The sequence below is a fragment of the Dysidea avara genome, chromosome 7, assembly GCF_963678975.1.
Source record: "Dysidea avara chromosome 7, odDysAvar1.4, whole genome shotgun sequence".
Classification (NCBI taxonomy): Eukaryota; Metazoa; Porifera; class Demospongiae; order Dictyoceratida; family Dysideidae; genus Dysidea; species Dysidea avara.
Window position 1 is genome coordinate 14,565,048 of NC_089278.1, and position 21,136 is coordinate 14,586,183.

At 38.1% G+C, this 21,136-nt stretch overlaps 1 protein-coding gene and 2 long non-coding RNA genes across 3 annotated transcripts in view; 2 read left to right on the forward strand and 1 right to left on the reverse strand.

Moving 5' to 3' along the window:
- The first annotated feature begins 1,612 nt into the window (after positions 1 to 1,612).
- On the forward strand, positions 1,613 to 4,225 carry LOC136260473 (uncharacterized). Its single transcript, XR_010703555.1, has 3 exons — positions 1,613 to 3,082; positions 3,149 to 3,213; positions 3,839 to 4,225. It is a non-coding gene; the product is annotated as an uncharacterized lncRNA (long non-coding RNA).
- LOC136260472 (uncharacterized) lies at positions 2,686 to 6,836 on the reverse strand. Its single transcript, XR_010703554.1, has 3 exons — positions 6,726 to 6,836; positions 4,108 to 4,157; positions 2,686 to 4,052 (listed from the first exon to the last, which is right to left on the reverse strand). It is a non-coding gene; the product is annotated as an uncharacterized lncRNA (long non-coding RNA).
- Positions 6,837 to 7,093: 257 nt separating this feature from the next.
- LOC136260469 (ultra-long-chain fatty acid omega-hydroxylase-like) overlaps positions 7,094 to 21,136 on the forward strand; it is a 53,719-nt gene continuing 39,676 nt past the window's right edge. Inside the window, exons 1-2 of the mRNA XM_066054203.1 lie at positions 7,094 to 7,341; positions 15,173 to 15,320. Coding sequence (XP_065910275.1) covers positions 7,171 to 7,341; positions 15,173 to 15,320 — 319 coding nt within the window. The 5' untranslated portion in view covers positions 7,094 to 7,170. The remainder of the gene's footprint in view (positions 7,342 to 15,172; positions 15,321 to 21,136) is intronic.

Sequence of the window (21,136 nt, forward strand, 5' to 3'; positions counted from 1 at the left end):
GGCCAAGGCAACCAATTTCAACTGTGTGATCAGAAACGGTAGACTCAATTTTCCTTACACGATGCTTTCCATGATGGCCGTGGGAGCGTAAAACATCAAATTCTAATAAGAGCTCACTCAGTATCTCAGAAAATCTTAATGCTGCAGTTCCAGAATCACAAATCTCGTTGCTAAGGTTAAAGTGAAGATCATTCAACCTTTGGCGAAGTTGTTCATCAATAATAGTCCAGTCAGGAGAAGTGGCACATTGCCAGGGGGGAATAGCGCTACGCGCGCGCATCACGTGATTGATCACGACTGATTCTTATCTGACAAAGAAGATGGCAGAAACAAGTATACACCACCTGCCATTACTTGGCCAAGCCGCACTTTGTCTGAAACAACAGAGCATTAAATATCATGTTTACATTACAATACTTATACCTGCATCAAGACACACGATAGTGTGTCGTGCGGCCCAAGAAGCCGGCGCGCCACACCGTGAGTATATTGGCGCAATCTGTGAATTTGTGCAGTTTATAAATTGCGCTGCGCATTTTGTGAATTCATAAAATGCGCAACAATTTATAAATGGGTTTCGTTACTTTCACATCGTTTGATGCCCCACGTAAAATTACGTAACATTGCGTTAGAGGCGCTTTAATAAAATAATTATTAAGCACTGACTGAGACGCGCGAGGACACGCTTTATCAAACTGAAACCAGATACATAGAATCTAATGGGGAGAGGTAACAGCAGCCAGCTAGTGTTCTGTGTCTAAGGGGTCTGCCAGAATAACAGAGGTAAGTAATGTATGCAGCAGTATGTATCACATCACCACCTAGTCTGGCGCCGCCCGCCCCTTCGCAGAAAATAAGGGTCTGGTGAAATACAGATACTAAATCATTTCTAGCGCCCAGATTCGGCGCTAGCCAATTAGTACATGCCAATGACGTTCACACAGAAATCGCCTTGGCAACACAATGCTTTTGTTCGAATTGAAATGCAATCATCTGACGTAACAAGCATTACGTGCACTGTCTAATTGAATTCCTTTTGAAATGATTAGGTATTTGTATTTCACCAGACCCTTACTTTTTGCGAAGGGGCGGGCGGCGCCAGACTAATCACCACCAAGATCACTTTAATGTGCCTGGTTGTAATGTTTTATGCTGCAATACCGCTATTAATGCTAAGAACAGAACTCAACACAGACATGGTAACAATTTCCTTCACTCCAGATATATTTCAACTTGCCTTGGTCAATTATAGTAAGGCCAGAGGTTCAGATTGTCCCATGCAGTTGCAGTGGTGTTGATGGTTTTGCTGCAGTGTTCGTAGTTGAAGTATTCTTTACTAGAGGAATAGCGTAACTGTAGCTAATGGATAATACTGTAGCCTCTTTCCCAAGGGTCTGAAACTCACATAATCTTACAATTTCTGAAACAGTTTTTGTTACTTTCACATTGTTTGATGCACCTCTACATACCATTATGTAACAACACTACATTATAGGCACATTGATAAAGCACTGAGACACGTCAAACTCAATAGGTGACAGCAGCCAGTCTTGTGATGACTGAAGATGATGTGCGACTAATTGGTCTGCCAGGATAACAGAGATATGTATGCATTATGTATCACATCACCTCTGTTACCTTCCATTATCCTTGAGTGTACTGTTTTAAAAATGCTATGAACAGAATTCTTAGCACAAGCATGGTGATAATTTACTTCAGGGATATTTCAACCTACTGGTGACCATCTTTTAATAGGGACCTAGTATAGTGTACGTTTGTTTCACTGGGGTGTCACACAAGCACTCACTATTGGATGATCTGCGTCAAAGACAAAATTTACCTTAGCCTTTGGCTTACAGCTTTTGACCTGACTTGAATGCATCTTCCTAAAATTTTGTCTGCTGTTTTAGGCTTAATTGTTAGGTTTTCATCCCTGGCCACACCCAATGTGGCCATTTAGCATTTTTAAAAGTTAGTATAACTAGCTATAGTAAACCAAGAAAGCTGCTGTCTGGGCCATGTGAGCCAGCTAGATATAAATCCGTATACCTTCATTGTTACTTTAAGTGTTGAAGCTATTTAGGTTTATTATATCCATTTACCAAACACACCAGTCATGTGCTTTAAAATTTCTTAATACATCCTATCTATATAACCAGGGGAGTAGGACAAGACCACGTGAATGCGTAATAATGTTGCACAAGTACTTAAAGTATTTCATGTGAACTGAATAGACCCTGTACAAAAAGTAGAGGAAGAGGCTTGATACATATTTTGCTCTATTTAGTTTGTTGCTTGTAATAGTGTGATTCATGATTGGAAAGATGCTGCTGTTATGGCAAGGTCTAAAAAGGGGGGGCTAGTTGTGGCCAAAAAGCTAGTTGTAAATGACTTTTGGCTAGTTGCAAATGGCGATTGGCCGGGCTAGTTCTAAAATTTAGACAAAATAGGTTTACTACAGGAAAGTATACTTGCGTACTGTACCTCTTAACTCTTTTACAATTTACCACAGGGATTTGACTAAAAGTCTAAAGATACATCTTGAGATAGCCATTTTCAAAAATTTTCTATTTCATGGTCTACTACTCTGATTAAAAACCTTACTAGTTTTAATTTCTTTCTTACAGTTCACTATAAACTGAAAATCAACACATTCATCAAATCATTGCTTTCATGCACATAATTATATACATAGTTATTTTGTCCCTTCAGCTTGCTAATTATTTCCAGATCTCACTCATTCTCTAAAATCATTTCCAGGTTCAATCATGGCACACTTATGTTTCAAAATTCTTGGGGAGTATGTCCAGACCCCTAGAAATCCCTCTTTACTGCCACTTTGTCTCATGACTTTCATGTCAACAGTAACAGTAGGCATCAATGATTACAATACAATCGTTGTTGTATGATCTATTACTTTCAACAGGTAGTATGACTATGGTTTAATAAAATATTTTTGTTAGTGCTTTGTAGTGCACGTGATCTTGTCTTACCCCTCTGATCTACAACTGTGAAAGATACATCATTGAAATCACAGTGAAATTGTTACAGAGCTTTGAAACATTTTAAGTTTTTCTATCTCGTAAGTTTTAATATTTATTTATAGGTAACTGTGTGTTTTAACACTTCTTCCCATCTCCCACTGTAGTGATATTTTGTAGTCTTGACTGTTGACTGTGAGTTTGACCACAATCACAGATTGAGATTGACTTAGTAAGTGATACGTGATACCCCTAGTGTTTTGTTTTATAAGCCTAGCACTACAATTAAACAGGTGATTCTGAAGTCACAGTCTAACCCCCTCCACCATACTCCAAATAACCCATACCCTGTTTGCCCATTGTAATCTACAACATCTGGGTTTTGCACCACTAGCAACTGTAGCAGGCTATCTATCATTGTTACCAAACAACCAACAACATACTTAGTAACCATAGATACAAGACAATAACCATACGTAAGTCCAGGAGCACGACTACCTGAAAACTTACATTCATAAGTGAATAGAATATAATGAAAGACTAAATACAACAATGGAGAGTGAGGGCTAGCAACAAGAAATCAAAACGTAAAAATTTTGAACCATCCATCACCAAGATGATTCAGGGAAAAACCCACTGGGTTTTACCCACATACGCATGTTACGCACATCAGTAATGACTGAGCTTCTTTCTGTAGCTATGTATGTGTTCACTTCTTCATTTTGATGACAGTAGTGACTTTCCATGTAGAATTCTGCCGTTCTCCTAATACAAATGTCATTTTGCAAAGTTTTTTTAGACATACTCTGTAAAATGAAATACAATAGTAATTATTTTGTTTGTTTTTGTTAATGCAGGTAGCAATGATGTCATCATCTAATTGTGGGTCAGTCATGACTACTCGCACAGCAGGTGAAATTGGCCAGTATCTCCTCATATTGTACATAGAACTCTATCATCAAGGGTGACTTTTTTTTTGCTGAAGAGCTGCAGCATTTGCAATAGTGTGATGCTAGACTGTGGTACTTTGCTCAATAACTTTTTGTTCCAAGTTTTATGTACATGCTGTAACTGATCATATTATTGTTGTTTAAATATCACATCTTTTTATGTACAAATAACTAACCCTTTGTTATCACATCTTTATAGTAGATCCAATATTACCGTAACTTCTTTCTGTAACAGAACATGTACAGTATGTTACCTCTATTACATTCAGATGGTAGCCCTAATAATTTATGAATGGAATGTGGCTTATTCGTAGTAATGCTTGACCTGCTAAAACACCCTGAAGCTTTTATTTCAAATGTCCTATGTGGTCTGACAATTTCACTGTTTTATATGCACTAGGAAACACACCATTTGGTCTTCTTTTCTGAATTTGGAACCAAACCATTATGTCTTTATTTATTTATTATACTGGACAGTCTGTAATTATTGATGCATCCAGTGGGGGGAGGGGGAATGCATAATCAATAGAGACACTAACAATAATGTTCATGTAAGTTTAGACAGTTCAAGAGTGTCATTATCTACAACTTCATAATTATCATTTGTACACTCAGTCAGATTGTTATCACCAGGAACTTATCGCTTCTCCAACAGAGGGGACATTACTTGTTCTTAGTACGATTTCACCATTAAGTATTATTCACAACCTTTCCATAGTTGACTCTCCAACAAATCCCATACATATTCACTGTACACAGAATCACAACTGCACTTTACCTTGATTTAAACCCCTGGGTTACCATACATGAATTGGATCACTTCATCTGAAGCCTATACGTACTTAATGTCCCTAGCAGTGCAAAACACGCTATGCTGTACATGATACGAAAGCAATGGATTTTTAAACAACATTTCAGTCTAATAAATACAGTAGTTACAGGAGCAGCTTTACATAGAAATAGCATGTTTCAAGCCTTAGTGAAGGAGGAAAGGGTCCTGATGTAAGGAAAGGGTCCTGATGTAAGGAAAGGGTCCTGATGTAAGGAAAGGGTCCTGATGTAGGGAAAGAGAATAGTGCACATGCTGAATTGTCGCTGTTCAATATAGTGCAGACCTGCTAAATAAATTACTTCACACTTGGACACGCTGACATGGTCCACATTCTGTGGGTATGCCTTACAATGACAGTGTACAGGACAAAGTTCTTGTAAACAATTTCAATTTAGTACATACTGTAACAGTATAGTTGGTATTTTGAAGGCACACACATGTTGCTGTACCTTAATTTGTTTGCTACTGATTATGGAGGATGATTTGATGCCTACCAACTGAGGCGATTCACTTGGTTTGTCTTTTAACTCAGACTCTACTGATTGTGTGCAGTGTAACACCATTTTGCAGTAAATGTACTTGAAATTTAACTGGTGTTGATGGTTTTGCAGTGTTGGTAGTTGAACTAGACCTACAGAATCGCCCCCCCCCCCCCCCCCTTCCCCTTAGAATTGCCTGTGAGCATAACTACGTAGCTAATGGATAATACTATAGTACAATTTCTGAAACAATATTAACTGTAAATTTACAACAGGAAAATTTTTACAAAAGTAAAATTTGACAATTTGTCCAATAAGCACCTCAAAAGTCACTGTTTAGACCTGTTATTTTTTGCTTTTCGTCAAAGCTGATTAATAATATTGTGAATTCTTCAAATTCTTCTTTCGTCAGTACTTCCTGTTGTATCTGTAAAACTTTGTTAAATATCTGCATACCTAATCATCTGTACAGCGCTGTCTGCCTTTCATTTGTGACAGTTAGCTATAGTGTGTGGATCATGCCATTCTACAAGTGTATGTTATACATTACTCCACCATTACTGAAGCTCAAAGCAGCCACTGAAATCAATTTATTGTCATGCACAGTGCTGTATAGGTTGAGTAGCTGTATTGCTTGATTAAACACCTTAAATTAATTTTTAATATTTCATTGAATTGTTAATACAGAAATATTGGCATTAAATTACGTTTGCAATCTTTGCTGATAGTACAGTCTCGTGCAAGGTTTTGTATCCTGCCCCATGTTGTGCGTGCAGATAACCTTTGTTATTTTATACAATTAGGCATAAGCAGCTGTTACTTCATAACATAAACACAATGGACTGCTTATGTTGGGACTGGTGGGATACAGGGAATTGGGGGATTCACCCATTCACCATAGGGACCTGCAATATTCCTGCAATATGGTGCAGGTCCCCATATAATGGGGACCTGCAATAATGGGGACCTGCAATATGGTGGACCTGCAATATGGTGCAGGTCCCCATTCACCATAGGGACCTGCACCATAGGGACCTGCGTTATTGTATGTGTCTATTGTATGTTTGTTCAGGGCTCCACTGAAAATCAGTTTTACTGAGTGGACTCCCTGCTTAAAAATTACAATTACAATTACAATTACAATTACAATATATTAGTACAGACTGTCCCAATATTAAGTAAACTCAAGAGGTTTATCATTTCTGCCATTTGTTATCCAGCGTGTGCAAGTTCAACTCTTGCTCGTGATTAGATATAATTGAATCACTCCAGTGTAACACTGCAACTGCATGGGACGATCTAAGCCTCTGCCCCTCTACCATAATTGACCAAGGCAAGTTGAAATATATCTGGACTAAAGGAATTATCACCATGTCTACGTTAAGAATTCTGTTCATAGCATTGTAGCATAAAACATTACAACCAGGCAAACAGTGGTGATCTTGGTGGTGATGTGATACATACTCATGCATACATAACTCACTTCTGTTATCCTGGCAGACCCCTTAGTAGCACGTCATCACAGGCCACTGGCTGCTGTCACCTCTCCCCAGAATCGAGGTTTGATAAAGCGTGTCAGCATAGATAATCTATGCTTAATAATTATTACTTTATAGCGCCTATAGCGCAGTGTTGTTACGTAATTTTACGTAGGGCATCAAACGATGTGAAAGTAACGAAACCCACTTATAAATTGTTGCGCATTTTATGAATTCACAAAATTCGCAGCGCAATTTATGAACTGCGCAAATTCACAGATTGCGCCCAACAGTATGTTCTAATCTTATTTTCTTTAACTTATATCTTCATTAGAATTTAAAAATAAATAAATAAATAAATAAATAAAATCAAGATCACGATAGGTCACAACATCACGATAGGTCACAAGATCATTTTCCTAGATATACTAGTGTTGGTGTCGGCATGTAATGGACGTCGCTTATTCTCTGTTTGGTGGAGTTTTACTACTACTAGTGTTGACCCGTCTCTCCTTTATTATACGTAAAGTTCGTGCGTGGATCACGTGGTGTGCTGACGTTAAGCATCTTCGATCTCTACCGTCTCCCCCTAAGCGATGGATATTGGGACACATGTTGGAGGTTTGTATATGTGCGTGTTGTAGTAGCTAGTTGCTGAAGTTTTGGTTTAAACAATTGGCCAGGCAACTCGTTGTACTCCAAACCAGTGGCACGACCTAGTCTCGCGTAGCCAGGCCCTTTTCTTTCTTTAGCGTGGGGGCGGGGAAAGAAAGGGTCTGGTGAACATATATCGTCGTTGGCCTATCCCGAGATTGTGGGGATTCAACTGCGCAGCTTCCGGATTGTTTGTGGGTGCGAATGACGTGTGTTGTTACGTTGCGTCAATTCGCGTCCGGTTGCCATAGATATAAAGCGTGATCAGCATCATTTGCGTTCTATTACCATAGCTACTGCTTTATATCTATGGCAACAGGATGCAAACGGTTCAATGGTTAGCAAATCATGTCATTCGCACCCACAAACAATCCGGAAGCTGCGCAGTAGAATCCCCACAATCTCGGAATAGGCCAACGACGATGCTATACTATATTCACCAGACTCTTTTCTTTCCTGCCCCCACACAAAAGAAAGAAAAGGGTCTGGCTATGCGAGACTAGGCACGACCTGGGGGGTAGTCTCGCGGTGCCCGACCCTAAAAAGAGGGTCTGGTGAAACTCTGTACAAAAAGTTTGAACTCTGGAATGTTTATTGGATGACGTTTTACGTGTTACGTAAGTGCACTGTTTACGTCACAACATTCATTCAACCAGATCCGCTTACAGCATCACCAAACTAATAGCGCTACTTTATTTATTCATTAAAACGAACCCAACAGAATTGTATGGCTGTTTTCTCAATGAGTTTAAGCGGCAGAGTCACCGGATATAATTAACCGTAAGCCGCGAATCTTTTGAAATGTATGCATTACATAATCAATTTGAAATGAAACGATCTGATTGGAGCTTCCAACATTCCGGCAGTGCCAAACTTTTTGTACACAGACCCTCTTTTTAGGGTTGGGTGCCGCGAGACTAGGGGGGGGGGGGGGGGGGGGGACTGGCATGGCACCTCTACAAATCACATACGCACTTCAGCTACCAAATCACAAATCTCGAGCAATTCGCCCACGCAAGTAATTAATACTGTTTCAAAACTAGTCTCAAAAACATATTTAAAAACAATACAAGCTCACAGTGATACAATACTAGTTCTTAATCATGAACTGATGTCCTTCAAAACCCAGTAATGCACCTATCAATGTCAAGCCCAGGTCGGGCAGAGCAATGGTGAGGATTTGCAAATGGGTCATTCCATGTCAAATCAACAAGGAATTTAGGGTCACCTCTCAGATTTGACGAAACTTGGTATGTTTGTAGTACCAGTGGTACTTATCACTCATGCATATTTTGAGCTCCATACTTCCCATAGTTTCTGATTTATTACCACAAATATTTTGAATATTTCATGAAAAATTGGTCCATCTCTAGTTACAAAATTGACTGTAACTTCACGCTGTGTAAATGTTTTTAAACACAACTTTCACTGATAGAAGACTGTTGATCAACCTTTCCAATGATCTCTAAATTATGGGATATCTATTTAATTATGGTTCAAAAATGCTTTATTGAAAACTTTAATCCCTTATATTTCAAAAAATGCTGTTTGAAATTCTTCAAATTTTTGTAGGAATAATGATTGTGTCATGATCTATGTTTGATAAAATTTTTGTAGTGGGACCACAATGGGCTCAAGAGATATAATGAATTATGTTGTGGTGTGCAGTGGAATTTGTAGTCTATTATTGCTGTATGAGAGTGTACACCTCCAATAACCACTCACAACAAGGCCATGCCAAGTTTGTCTTACAGAGTGAAGGTGTCTAGGTACAGTGCAACCTGTATTAGTGACCACCTGTATTGAAAGACCACTGCAGTTAATTTATACTTCTTTAATTGGATATCAATGTATAACACCAAAGCAGCAACTCTTTCTAGCAAATCCAAAAACGGTCCTTATTGGAAGGTGGACTTTAAATGAGATCACCATGTATCCATAAACATGTAAACATGGTACCATCTCTTCAGAAATACCTTATTTATTAAATCTAATCCTGCCATATTGTACTTACATATATAGCCCTACTCTACACAATTCAAGTTACGTACCATTAAGTACAACAAACCTCCTCAAAGAGGATATACCCGGGCTGTTGATAACCATTCATGATCTCACTTTATAAAAGTACGTACATTTGGACCTAAGAAGTCTGTGGTTTCTTAATAATGAACACTTTATCAATGGTCCAGGGAATAGGAAGAGTCACAGTAGATGCATTACTTGTACCAAGAGTTTTTATTATTATTAACACTTACTTGCACCTCATGTGTGATTTATAGTACTGTAATTACTAAATGGTTTTCAAAGTATTTTGCATTTATGCTTTGAAGATCAGTACAGGCAAATGTTAAATACACGTGAAAATATGGTCAACATGTTTACACCTATTGCTGGAGCATGTACATGAATTTTTGTCTCGATCTTCAAAGTGGTCACAACTATAAAGTAATTATAAATTAATTTCACATATTGAGGTGCAAGTAATGCATGCATATGCCATTTCTTAGACCATAATAAAGTGCTCATATTACAGAGGTCACAGAAGTATCTTGGTTTAAAGGTATGTGCACCACTAGAGTGGGAGTATAAATATACATCCTGGCTATCAAGATATGCAGGTATCCCTTTTGAGGAGTTCTGATATACATAACTATACAGTCACATACGCAACATAAATAAGACTAAGTCCACTACAGTGTGATTCAACTTGATAAAGAAGATATTTCTGAAGGGATGGTACAACATTCACATGATATGTTTATGGACACATGGTAGTCAGATTTGTAATTTAAAGTCAACCTGTCTAATAAGGACCATTTTTGGATTTGCTAGAAGGGTTGATGCTTTGGTGTTATACATTAATGTCCTAAATATAAATTAACTGCAGCACATAGGTGATCTTTTAATGCAGGTGGTCACTAATACAGGTTGCACTATACCTAGACATCTTCACTCTGTAAGACAAACTTGGTGCATGCCTTGTTATGAGTGGTTATTGGAGGTGTACACTCCCATACAGAAATAATAGACTACAAAATTGTTGAGAAATATGCACTCTGGACAGACAATTAACTTAAACTATGATATCTTTGGTGTGTAATTTTATTCATAGGTTGTACTTATTTAGAGTTTTAGTTTTTTAGCTATTTTTAGTAGGTCTAGAACTTTCTCCCTGTAGTACTATATAAACAGATGTGTGCTTGTAAAATTTAGTGCAGTTACTTGAATTATTTTGTGTTGTTTAAACTTTTGAGCCATCCGCTAGCGCTACATGCTAACAAAAATTCCACTACACACTACAACATAATTTACTATATCTCTTGAGCCCATTGTGGTCCCACCACAAAAATTTTATCAAACATGGACCATGACCCAATCATTATTCCTACAAAAATTCGAAGAATTTCAAACATCCTTTTTTGAAATGTAAGGGATTAAAGTTTTCAATAAAGTATTTTTGAACCATAATTAAGTAGATATCCCATAATTTAGAGATCACTGGAATCTTCCATCAGTGAAAGTTGTGTTTAAACATATGTACCCAGTGTGAAGTTACAGTCAATTTTGTAACTAAAGATGGACCAACTTTTCATGAAATATTCAAAATATTTGTGGTCATAAATCAGAAACTACAGGATGTATGGAGCTAACAATTTGCATGAGTGATAAGCACCACAGGTACTACAAACACACCAAGTTTCATAAAAATCTGAGAGGTAACCCTAAATTCCTTGTTGATTTGACATGGAATGACCCAAATGCTAGATGACAAATTCCTTGCCCCTGTGGACAACTTCGAGTTACGAATCCCCTACTAATTCGTATTGTTTATCCCGGAAATCACTAACAATATGGCGAAATATAGCTATTCTTGTTGCAAATGCCCCTACCCTGGGGACAAGTTTGGCGTGACAAATCCCCACCTGCTGCCCAACCTGGGGCAGGTGGGGTGTGACATTGATAGGTGCATAATAACCTTACAAATCACACTATGGCAATCGCGCATGACATTTCAAATCAAGTTTCTAATCACAAATCCAATTTCAAATCACAAATCAAGTTTCAAATCACGAAATGATTTGCAAAGGTGTTGCACCTCTCAGGCACAGCAACAGCAGGTTATGATATCTCATTTGTAATTGGTCATGTGATAAGTAAACATTACACTAACATGACTAGGATGTAGAAATAAAACTACAATTCAGTTACTCAAATTGACTACATAAATATACAAAATGAATGTGACAAATGCAAGTTGAATTAGAACATAGCTCATTGTGGTGATGCACCAACTATTGGTAAATTGATCCTCATACCACACTCAAAGACTTTGTTAGTTCATGCAACATCATCAAAGTTGAGTACATCCCTGCCATTCATAACTAATCTTTTTCATGTATGTGCATGGTTGTAATGGGACACATCTTGATACGCCACCTTCATGAGAACTGTGTTCTGCATGAGTACTGTACAGATGTGCAGAAATTCCATTACACAAAGCCACCAACATTATAACTAGATGTTAGTGCCACACACAATTGAGGAAATTATGTATGCACATCAGTAGCTTGGTGTGTAATGATGTGATTACTCCTTGATCATTAGTAATGTTCAAATTTAAATGTATTCACACAATAGGACATAACAATTGTCTTAGTATCACGCGCATTTTGCGCGGGTACCACTAGTCTTAATACTAATGATGGTTCTCTCTCTCTCTCTATACGTATGACATCAGTCATTTAATTAGCTTCAGGGTGCTAGCTATGAGTTAGATTAATTAATTTCTTGATTCGTGTGGCCTCTCATTCACACACAACTCCCACAAATCTTTACATACATGTTTTGGTTTATTTTTGTACTCTTCCTTGCCATATTTGTACTGTGCATTTTGCACATACAGTCACATGTGTCCGAGGTATTTGTAATTGTGTGTTTTGAACATCTTGATGATGATCTCTTTCACACATTGGTGTATGGAGCTTAATATATGAAGTGGTCAGCAGCAAAAGGGGACAAGTGCTATTTGAAAATTAGGTGACCACATGGTGGGCATTAAACAGAAGTTTGAGAAATAATTGAATTACTGTAATATTTGGTTTAAAAAATATTTGAGACTGCCACGAACTTTTAAATTCTGTTGTTTACTTAGTGACAGCATTATTCATATGGCTAAGACAAGTCATTCCAATCTTTTAAAATTGAAAAATCTGAAATGACACAAGTCCCCTTTTTCCACTGACCCCTTCACATGCATAAAATGTGTGGGTGGCTAAGAACATCTCATACAGTATAGTAAGGATCCTAAAATTGTTGCTATCAAAAATTGTCATAGAAGCATTCTGTGTGTCTAAGGGAAGAGTGTTGTAGCTAACAACAGACTAGTGTTAAGGTAAGGTAACAGCTACCTAATAGCCCACATTAATCTTTTAAAGAAAACTGCAAAACAGGTTTGTGGCTTCCTATGAATAATTTATTGGAAGTGACAAAACTAGCTTTCTGCTATGGCAATTTAGTGTTTATGAAGTACCTGTGACAAATCTATGTGTGTTTTACGCTTGCAATGATTTGCTATGGCATTTGTAATTAGCGGTTATCAACTATGTATTTTACTTGATAGATCCTATTAAAGCAAGAACTCTCCAAAACAACATCTTAGAATTAGTTTTTAACTGATGGCAAGTAATAAATACCAATGAATTAGTTATTTTTGGAGTGTTGTCCTTGATTAGAAATATGATTCAGCAAAGTGCAAGACCACATTTTTACACTGTTGGATCATTGATAGTTAATCCATACAGCTGGTAAGAGTGATGAAACTAGACGGTAGGAAAAGTTTCAAAGGTCTAATTAGCACGGTTGGCCTATTATTTTAGTAGAATAGTGAACACGTGACCCTGGTATCACAGGATACTGACACCTAGATTTTGTTTGATAACTTCCACTTACTATAATACAACGGTACAGTAAAGCAAACACAATTTCCTACTCTGTGAAAATGTGATCCAATATTTTAAACTGTATACGTGGGTAATGGGTAGCCACCATCTTAAAACTTAGAATTAGAAAATAGTATGTATAAAATCCTTTGATCTTTAGGAGATAATGAGGTCTTTAAAATCCAATGAGAGAGGTTTTCTAAAATGGTTAGATTATCTAGTAGATAAGTATCTATCTGCACATCTCCAGTTGAGGGAGTCAACATGCAGCACACCTTGCTAATGATCACTGATGTGTTGAGTAGCATTGCAGATGTCGCAGATCTGATCTGCTATACTTTTTTAGGGTGGCTGATCTGCTATCCTTCTTAGGGAGGCATAGCCAGTGTACAGTACCTTTCTTTTACAGATAACAATACTAATTCAAAACAGCCAAGCTGTGAAAAAGGGTGCAGCTTTCAAACTGTCACTTAATTTGTAACATTACAAATTAATTGACATAATAGCAGCCGTTTCACCTTTGATATCCCTATTTTTGGAAGGCCGCATCCTTTTTCACAGTTCGGCTGTTTTGGATTAGATATAATTTCTTTTTGTATTTGTATATGCTGGCTTTTGTCTATCTTTTTTATTTTCCTACAGGTATACAGAAGAACTAGATTTTAAAACACGTTTTACTTCATATTAGTTGCTGAACATCGCATGACTGCTCTATAAAGAGATCTCAAAACGCACTTGGTACATGCATGTATGGTTGGTTTTCACATTATAAATTAAATTACATTAGTAACTTGATAGTTACCTGACATATGCAAGAATTCAACTATAGTTTACATAAGTGGTTTAGCTAGTAGACGTGACAACAAATTGCAGCAAGGCCGACTGCTCTATTAGAGTATCTCTAACGTGTGACTTATGTATGTTTGGTATATAGCCTATTTTACTTTATCATTTAATAAAAAAATTTGTAATACTACTCCAATAGAGCACATGTTTTTCTGAACATTTCTAATCCAACGCACATGTTTCTTACTTATCAGTGAGTGTTCTATTAGAGTACCTTAATCACGCTTGTTTCACACACGCTTGTTTCACACATGTTTGGTTTTTGCTTTATGTCCCCTTAGTTAATACTCTCAGTGCTTTCAAATCACAAATGGTTACAATGGTCAGCCTATCTGTGTACTGAGTTTTTAACTTTTTTTCTGCTGGTAGTTTACCCTGCAGGAGTAACACTTGTAATTTTTGAAGATTTATACTTATTGCTATTTTTACCAATCTGTTCAACATAAATGTACTGTAATATGCTAATTATGCCCTCCAAATTTGAAAAGAATCCAATAAAGCTTGCTTAAGTTATCGCAATTTTTGTTACTGGTGCAAAAAGAAAAATTAACATGGGATATGAAGAAAAATACAAAGAAAATAGGACAAACTTCAAAGGATGGATTGATTTATATTTGGTGTGGAAGATGTCCCACCCTGAGGCATGTTGCACAGAAAAAAAAACAGCTATTTCTGTTCAGCCATTACTGAAGTATGAATGGATGAAAATCATGTTTTCTTTGTATAAATACACACTTGCCCAGCCACATTGGCTTTCCTTGCCTACATGACACACACTGTCATGTGTACTGATGGAAAGTGATTGTGGGTTTACATTTGTGCAAGATATGATGACATCATGGTGCTATACTCAACCCACAATCTATCTATCTACTAGTATAAAAACTATAAATAAACCTCCACATCCCTTGTTTCTGTGCTTTTGTATAGTACGTGTGGTAAATGTACTAATAAATGTTGTATCATGACAATTATTGACAAGTTGATGAATGTATACTTGTTACACACAGCTTGGTCCCACGGAGCATACATTAAGCTTCCTTCAGAAGTTTCACAAGGAGTTCCCCAAGTATTGTGTATACTGGATAGGACCAGTTTTGGCTGAAGTAAGAACTGCAAATGTGGAGACAATGAAGAGACTTATGCTACGACCTGGAGGTGAGTGTGACAAGTTTGGTAAAAACTGCACCCTGAAAACAGTTTTACATGTACTTACAATAGTGAGTCACACAGCCAAGGAGATAAAAGTGAATGGCCTATGCAAACAAGTGTGATTGCTACTGCAAGTTGTCTCCACAAACACCAGTTTGTAATCCTCACCACAATTTATGTGATCTTTGCTTCTCAATTTTTGTCAGTATATAGAACAAGCTTTTTACTTGATACTAAGAGACAAACAATTCTTATATTCATACCAATGTGGTAATGGCAATACAAGAGGTCTGCTATGGCTTATAATCTGTTTAGGGAAAATAGTGATGCTTTTATTAAGGTGTGAGAAACAGAATGGAAGTTACACAGCCCTGTCCAGTGGTGTAGCTACCATTGAGGCAACCAAGGCAGCTGCTTTGGTAAAAAATGCTTAACACTTCAAGCTGAGTTTGGCACCCTGAATTTTCTACTCAAACGTTACTACTAGACAGCATTACTGTACCACACATAATAGAGTTTATGGCTGTAGTAAGCAGGGCCAGAGCCCACAGTGACACAGTCCAGCATTGGCTGGACTACTTTTCAGCTACTTGGATTTGCATGAAAAGATTGAGATACTCTAATAGAGCAGTCACCGTAATATACTCTAATAGAGCATTCAGTACAGATTATAACCACTGCTCCCATTACAGTGCTTGGTCTAAATCATTTACATTTTATATGTTAGTTGTCTTTAAATTATTTTTCAAGCTGAGTTCCAGTGAGACAACTGCATGGCATTGCATTGAGCTACTTGATCATGCATATCATGCATTAGCAGTTACAATTAAAAAAATTGCCTCCACATGCCATTTCAAAGCATATATTTTCAAAATTTTCCTTGAGGGAGCATGCCCCCATACTCCCTAGCTTGACGTGCTTAGCACATGTAGTTGAGTATCACATGAAAGAGATAGCTACATAATTTCTGACTTAAATATCACATCAGATCAATGAAAGTATAGTGTGCATGACAATGACCTCCATTGCAGTCCATCGATGGCGATGGCCTGACCACTCAAAATATCTTTGGCGGAGTAAGTCAGTTTTTTTTTGTGTTGAGTAATAATTGAAGCATAGCATTAATTAACTAAGCTGGAGCTTTACTTATGACATGTAGAAAAACACTCTGAAACAATTTCTTCCATCCAACCAGAGTGTCAACCTGCAAATGCTGTACCACCCATACTTGAAAGTTTTTGTGAATCAGTTGAGCCAGAAGCAGACCCTCTCAACTTTGCCTTGGTAAAACAGGGATTTTTCTAGAAAATAAATTGAGGGGGGGCAATCTGAGTTTTTCAGAAATTGAGTGGGGGAAGGACTTAAATTTGGCTAAATCACCTGTTTACTCAGGCTGGTTGAGGCAGAGTTCAGGGGGGCAGGATCATTTTCTGGAGGGGCAAAATGCCCCCTTTGCCCCCCCCCCCCCCCCCCCCCCTAGAAAAATCATAAAACTTTTTTCCTGGCTATGCCACTGTTGTCATATACTATAATAAATTTTAAACAAGTAGGAGATTACAATTAAATGTGCTTAAACAATTGACTGACCATGAAGTGCATTTTTAATTCCATGTTATTTTGTTCCTAGTTATATGGGCTAAGATTTTGTACTTCAGGTGATGATCCCATTGTTTAAGCTCTTTTTATTGTAGTTGATGATCCCTACAAGCTTGTAAAGTTTCAAGTTTTCCTTATATTTATCTTACTGTATGATATTTCTAGCTAAAAGTATACTAATATTTAAAATTAAGGTCCATGTGCAGGCTACATTATAATTATTATAATTGCCATGCATATTGTGACTGACTTTGATTATTCACAGGATTTCTCAATAAATCTGAAACTTCTATGAAGCTCAATAATCTTGAAGTGCTGCTGTTGTGTAATTGCATCAATGGGATGCTTTGTCAGTTACCTGGCTTCCATAAGTTGTATTTTTGCAGCAAGAGAATTGTAGTCACATACCCATGATACAATGTGTATCAATTACATTTGATTCACAAAATAAGTGAAATCCTTCTTGTTAAAACAGCTTGGCTGTATAAAGAACACATTTTCATGAAAGTAAATGTAACTGGCAACTGAAGGAGCAGAATCTGAATCGAAGCAACCAAGATTAAATGTTAATACACTATCAAACAGTATAGTAGTACTGGTTAGTAGAGATTGCCCCTAAAGTAATGGGTGCTGTCCAAAATTCCGCCTCTAAAAATCACCCTAGAGACATCTTACATGATGAAAACAACCTTTATGGAATCAAGACACATGGTAGTGACTCATGCGGCCAAGAAAGCTGGCATACCACATCATCAGTATATTTACAGGAAGAAAGAAAATGCAGTATTCACACATATGTAGCTCCATGCTCCCTTCTCGAATTGGAATCATTTTTATGCTGCAAGCGCCCCCCACCTTCAGCACCCCACGTACCAAATTTAAGCAAGATTGCGTAGTGCAGTCATGAAATAAAAGCCTTCAAAATTCAGTTTAATTTCTTTTCTTTTTTTCTTTGCTTAGAGGGCTAGAGGGATTTAGATTATTTCTTAGAAAATGGTATGCATAATATTCTTTGATCTTTGGAGGATAATGAGTTCTTTAAAATCCACTAAGAGACCTGCTAGCAGGTTCTTTAAATGGTTAGAAACCTGCTAGCAGAAAAGATGTCACATGATGGGAGTATGCATCCAGCACTGGTATGCTTGTCAAGCTGAAATGGCACCAAAGGAGTTCCCATGTATGACTGCTCATGTTGTCCTTAGTCATCTCAATGAAGCCATGCACCTACAAATCCTGCAGCTATCACATACTTATCATGTGACTTTTTCCTGAGGTTATAGGTACAACTTCCCACATCTATTTGCAGGCATTGTCAGTTAATTAGAATCCTTTGTAAACTTATTCATGCTGTAATGATTAATTTTTATGGTTTCAAGAGAGTATAGCTAACTTGATGACTTAGCACCTATTCTATGACAGCTATGTTCCATCAATTCACAGGCTATCTATGTGGGCCCCAGGTGGGATAATTAGCAAAACATTCTTGACTGTTCTATTAATGCAGGTGACTACTCTATTAGAGTGTTTCAATCGTTTTAGCAAAAGGACCCAAATCCAAACAATGTTGCAAAGAAATATCGTGCTGTAAATATAACCTATATCCAACTTGTATATTGCGTAATTACCTTTATCAGGCATTTTCCGTAGGTCGTTCCCGCTTTCTGTTCCCATCCTGTTTTCTTCAAATTCTATTTACCTGTGTTAACACACTGTTTATAGTTTATAGTCACTTCTTTGGCTCTTTCCTTGATGGCTCCTCTTCTTGGGCCTGGGTTGTTCAGCGGCTGCTCCAGTGTTGTTTGAGGGAGTGGCCTCTTTGAAAACCCTTAGATGTCTGGGGGTACACCACCTTCTGTAGGGCTGCAACTGACTTGAGCTTCTCTTTGGCTTTCTGACCAAAGTTTTCTCTGAACAGGTAGGGCTGGATGTTCTTGAGTCCTGTTCATTCATGAGCTTATTCAGCTGGGGATTGAGGTGCTGCAGGGGAACTTGTTGCCATGGACTGGGAGGCTTATATCATAGGGATGGTCTCAGGTTGCCTTCACTGGCTACTTCTAGGATGTTCCAGCCACATTCCTTGTGACCTATGGGCCACTTTGTCCTGCTTGGGGGCCTCTGGGGAGAGCGCAAAATAACATCCAGGCACTGGACAATTTCTGGTCAATTACATCAGTTGTCAGGCCATAATTGAATTTGCCTGTGTCCTTTCAAAGTGTAACAGAGTTTTTGTTGGGCTAGGAGGGAGGCCAAAGGTATTGACATGTAATTAAGTTATTTGTTTTTGGTCTGTGGTAACCACAAAGGTATGCCCAAGATGTACTCTGAGGTTAACAGTTCACTAAGCTGTGCCAGCCTACTTGTCTCAGTCACCTGCAGAGTCACCAGTATTGCAGTAGTAAAATGTATTTAGAAAGCAGCATGGATAATTCTCTTTGATGTTGACATAGTTAATGAGGTTATTAATACCACTTAGAGACCTGAGGTGAGGGCTCTAAGTTTCATTTAGAGACCTCTTGTCACGTGAGACTGTTATGGTAAATTCAGCAACACTTCAAAGAGTTCTCTATGTCACTGATCTAATTAGTTGTTGAAACCATCATAATAAATGAGACATGTATATACATTTACAAATTCAGTAACCCTCGGTCACATGCGACCACAAGGCTGGTGATCAAGTGATACCAACGTGGGCATGGCAAGGGAGAAAAGTAATTACAATTACAAACAAAAACAACAATTACAAAACAAAACAAAAATATTAAATTACAAGTACATTATCACAACCACTCTCGGCAATCCCTTGCCATAAAAATCCTCTGGGATGCAGTCATACAAACCTTTGAGGCATCATCCAGCATCCGTCGAACCAGTGACCTTGTGATATTGATGTCCTTATCAATAAAATGTAGTACATTGTAAGTGTTAGTGACTGAAAATTGCTGGAAGTGACCTAAATCGCTGATCTCAAGAATCTCATAAAAGTTGGTAACATTTAACCGATCTAGCTCTGATAGAATTTGGTGGTATTCAGCCTTATTTTGTTTGCGAGATCTAGCCTGCTCAAGATGGTGGGCACTGTCCAATGGACATGTCAGTTCAAATAAAAGTATACTAGAAGTGACGGTATTATGGATAACAATATCTGGTCTATGGTTAGTGCATGAGAGTTGGGTTTTTACCTTCATCAGCTATACCAGCACTTGACCAATCTAGCCATCAACCGAAAGAGCCAGCTGCTCGATGCATATCACAGTTACCCCCCAACAATGTTCACATTCACAACTAGCTAGCCATCCGTGAAACTACTGGTGTTGCGAGTTTGCAGCAAGCACATTTGCGTTCGTCTGCTTGTCAGCACTGTCGCCATTATACCATCAACACACTTCAGCTATGCTATTGCACCTGTTTGTAACATTTGTCACTCTGTGGCCAGTTATAAAGCCTGTAGTTTCGTGCCCAGCTGTTATAAAGCTTGTCGCTTCGTGGCCAGCTGTTATAAAGCTTGTCGCTTCGTGGCCAGTTGTAATGCAACTTGTCGCGTTGTAATAATGCTTGGCGTTTCGTGGCCAGTTGTTATAAAGCTTGTCCCTTCGTGGCCAGTTGTAATACAGCTTGTTGTGTTGTAATAAAGCTTGTCGCTTCGTGGCCAGTTGTAATAAAGCTTGGCGCTTCGTGGCCAGTTGTTATAAAGCTTGTCGCTTCGTGGCCAGTTGTAATAAAGCTTGGCACTTCGTGGCCAGTTGTTATAAAGCTTGTCGCTTCGTGGCCAGTTGTAATACAGCTTGTCGCTTCGTGGCCAGTTGTAACACAGCTTATCGCGTTGTAATTGTTAGGCGCAATCTGTGAATTTGCGCAGTTTATAAATTGCGCTGCGCAATTTGTGAACTACCGTAAGAGCTGCGCATTTTATGAACTCTTTGGATTCTGGTCCATTCAGTGTACCGCCGTTACGTTCTTGGCTGATCAAGTGCGTATTATGGCTGCTTTCAGAGAGGTGTAATAAGCCCCACAGATTGGTAGATGGCATGGATTGCAAATGATGCTACCAATAATTATTGTGTTTACGCCTGGTTATTAATGATTCTAATGGTCTAATGTGATCCAATTTTTTCATTTTCTTTTATATAACTTTAATAAGCCCCTTGATAGCCAGCGGCGGAGGAAGTAGTTGATATGAGGGGGGGGCTGGGCTGACCCAGACTTATTTCTATAGTTTGGTAAGGTGA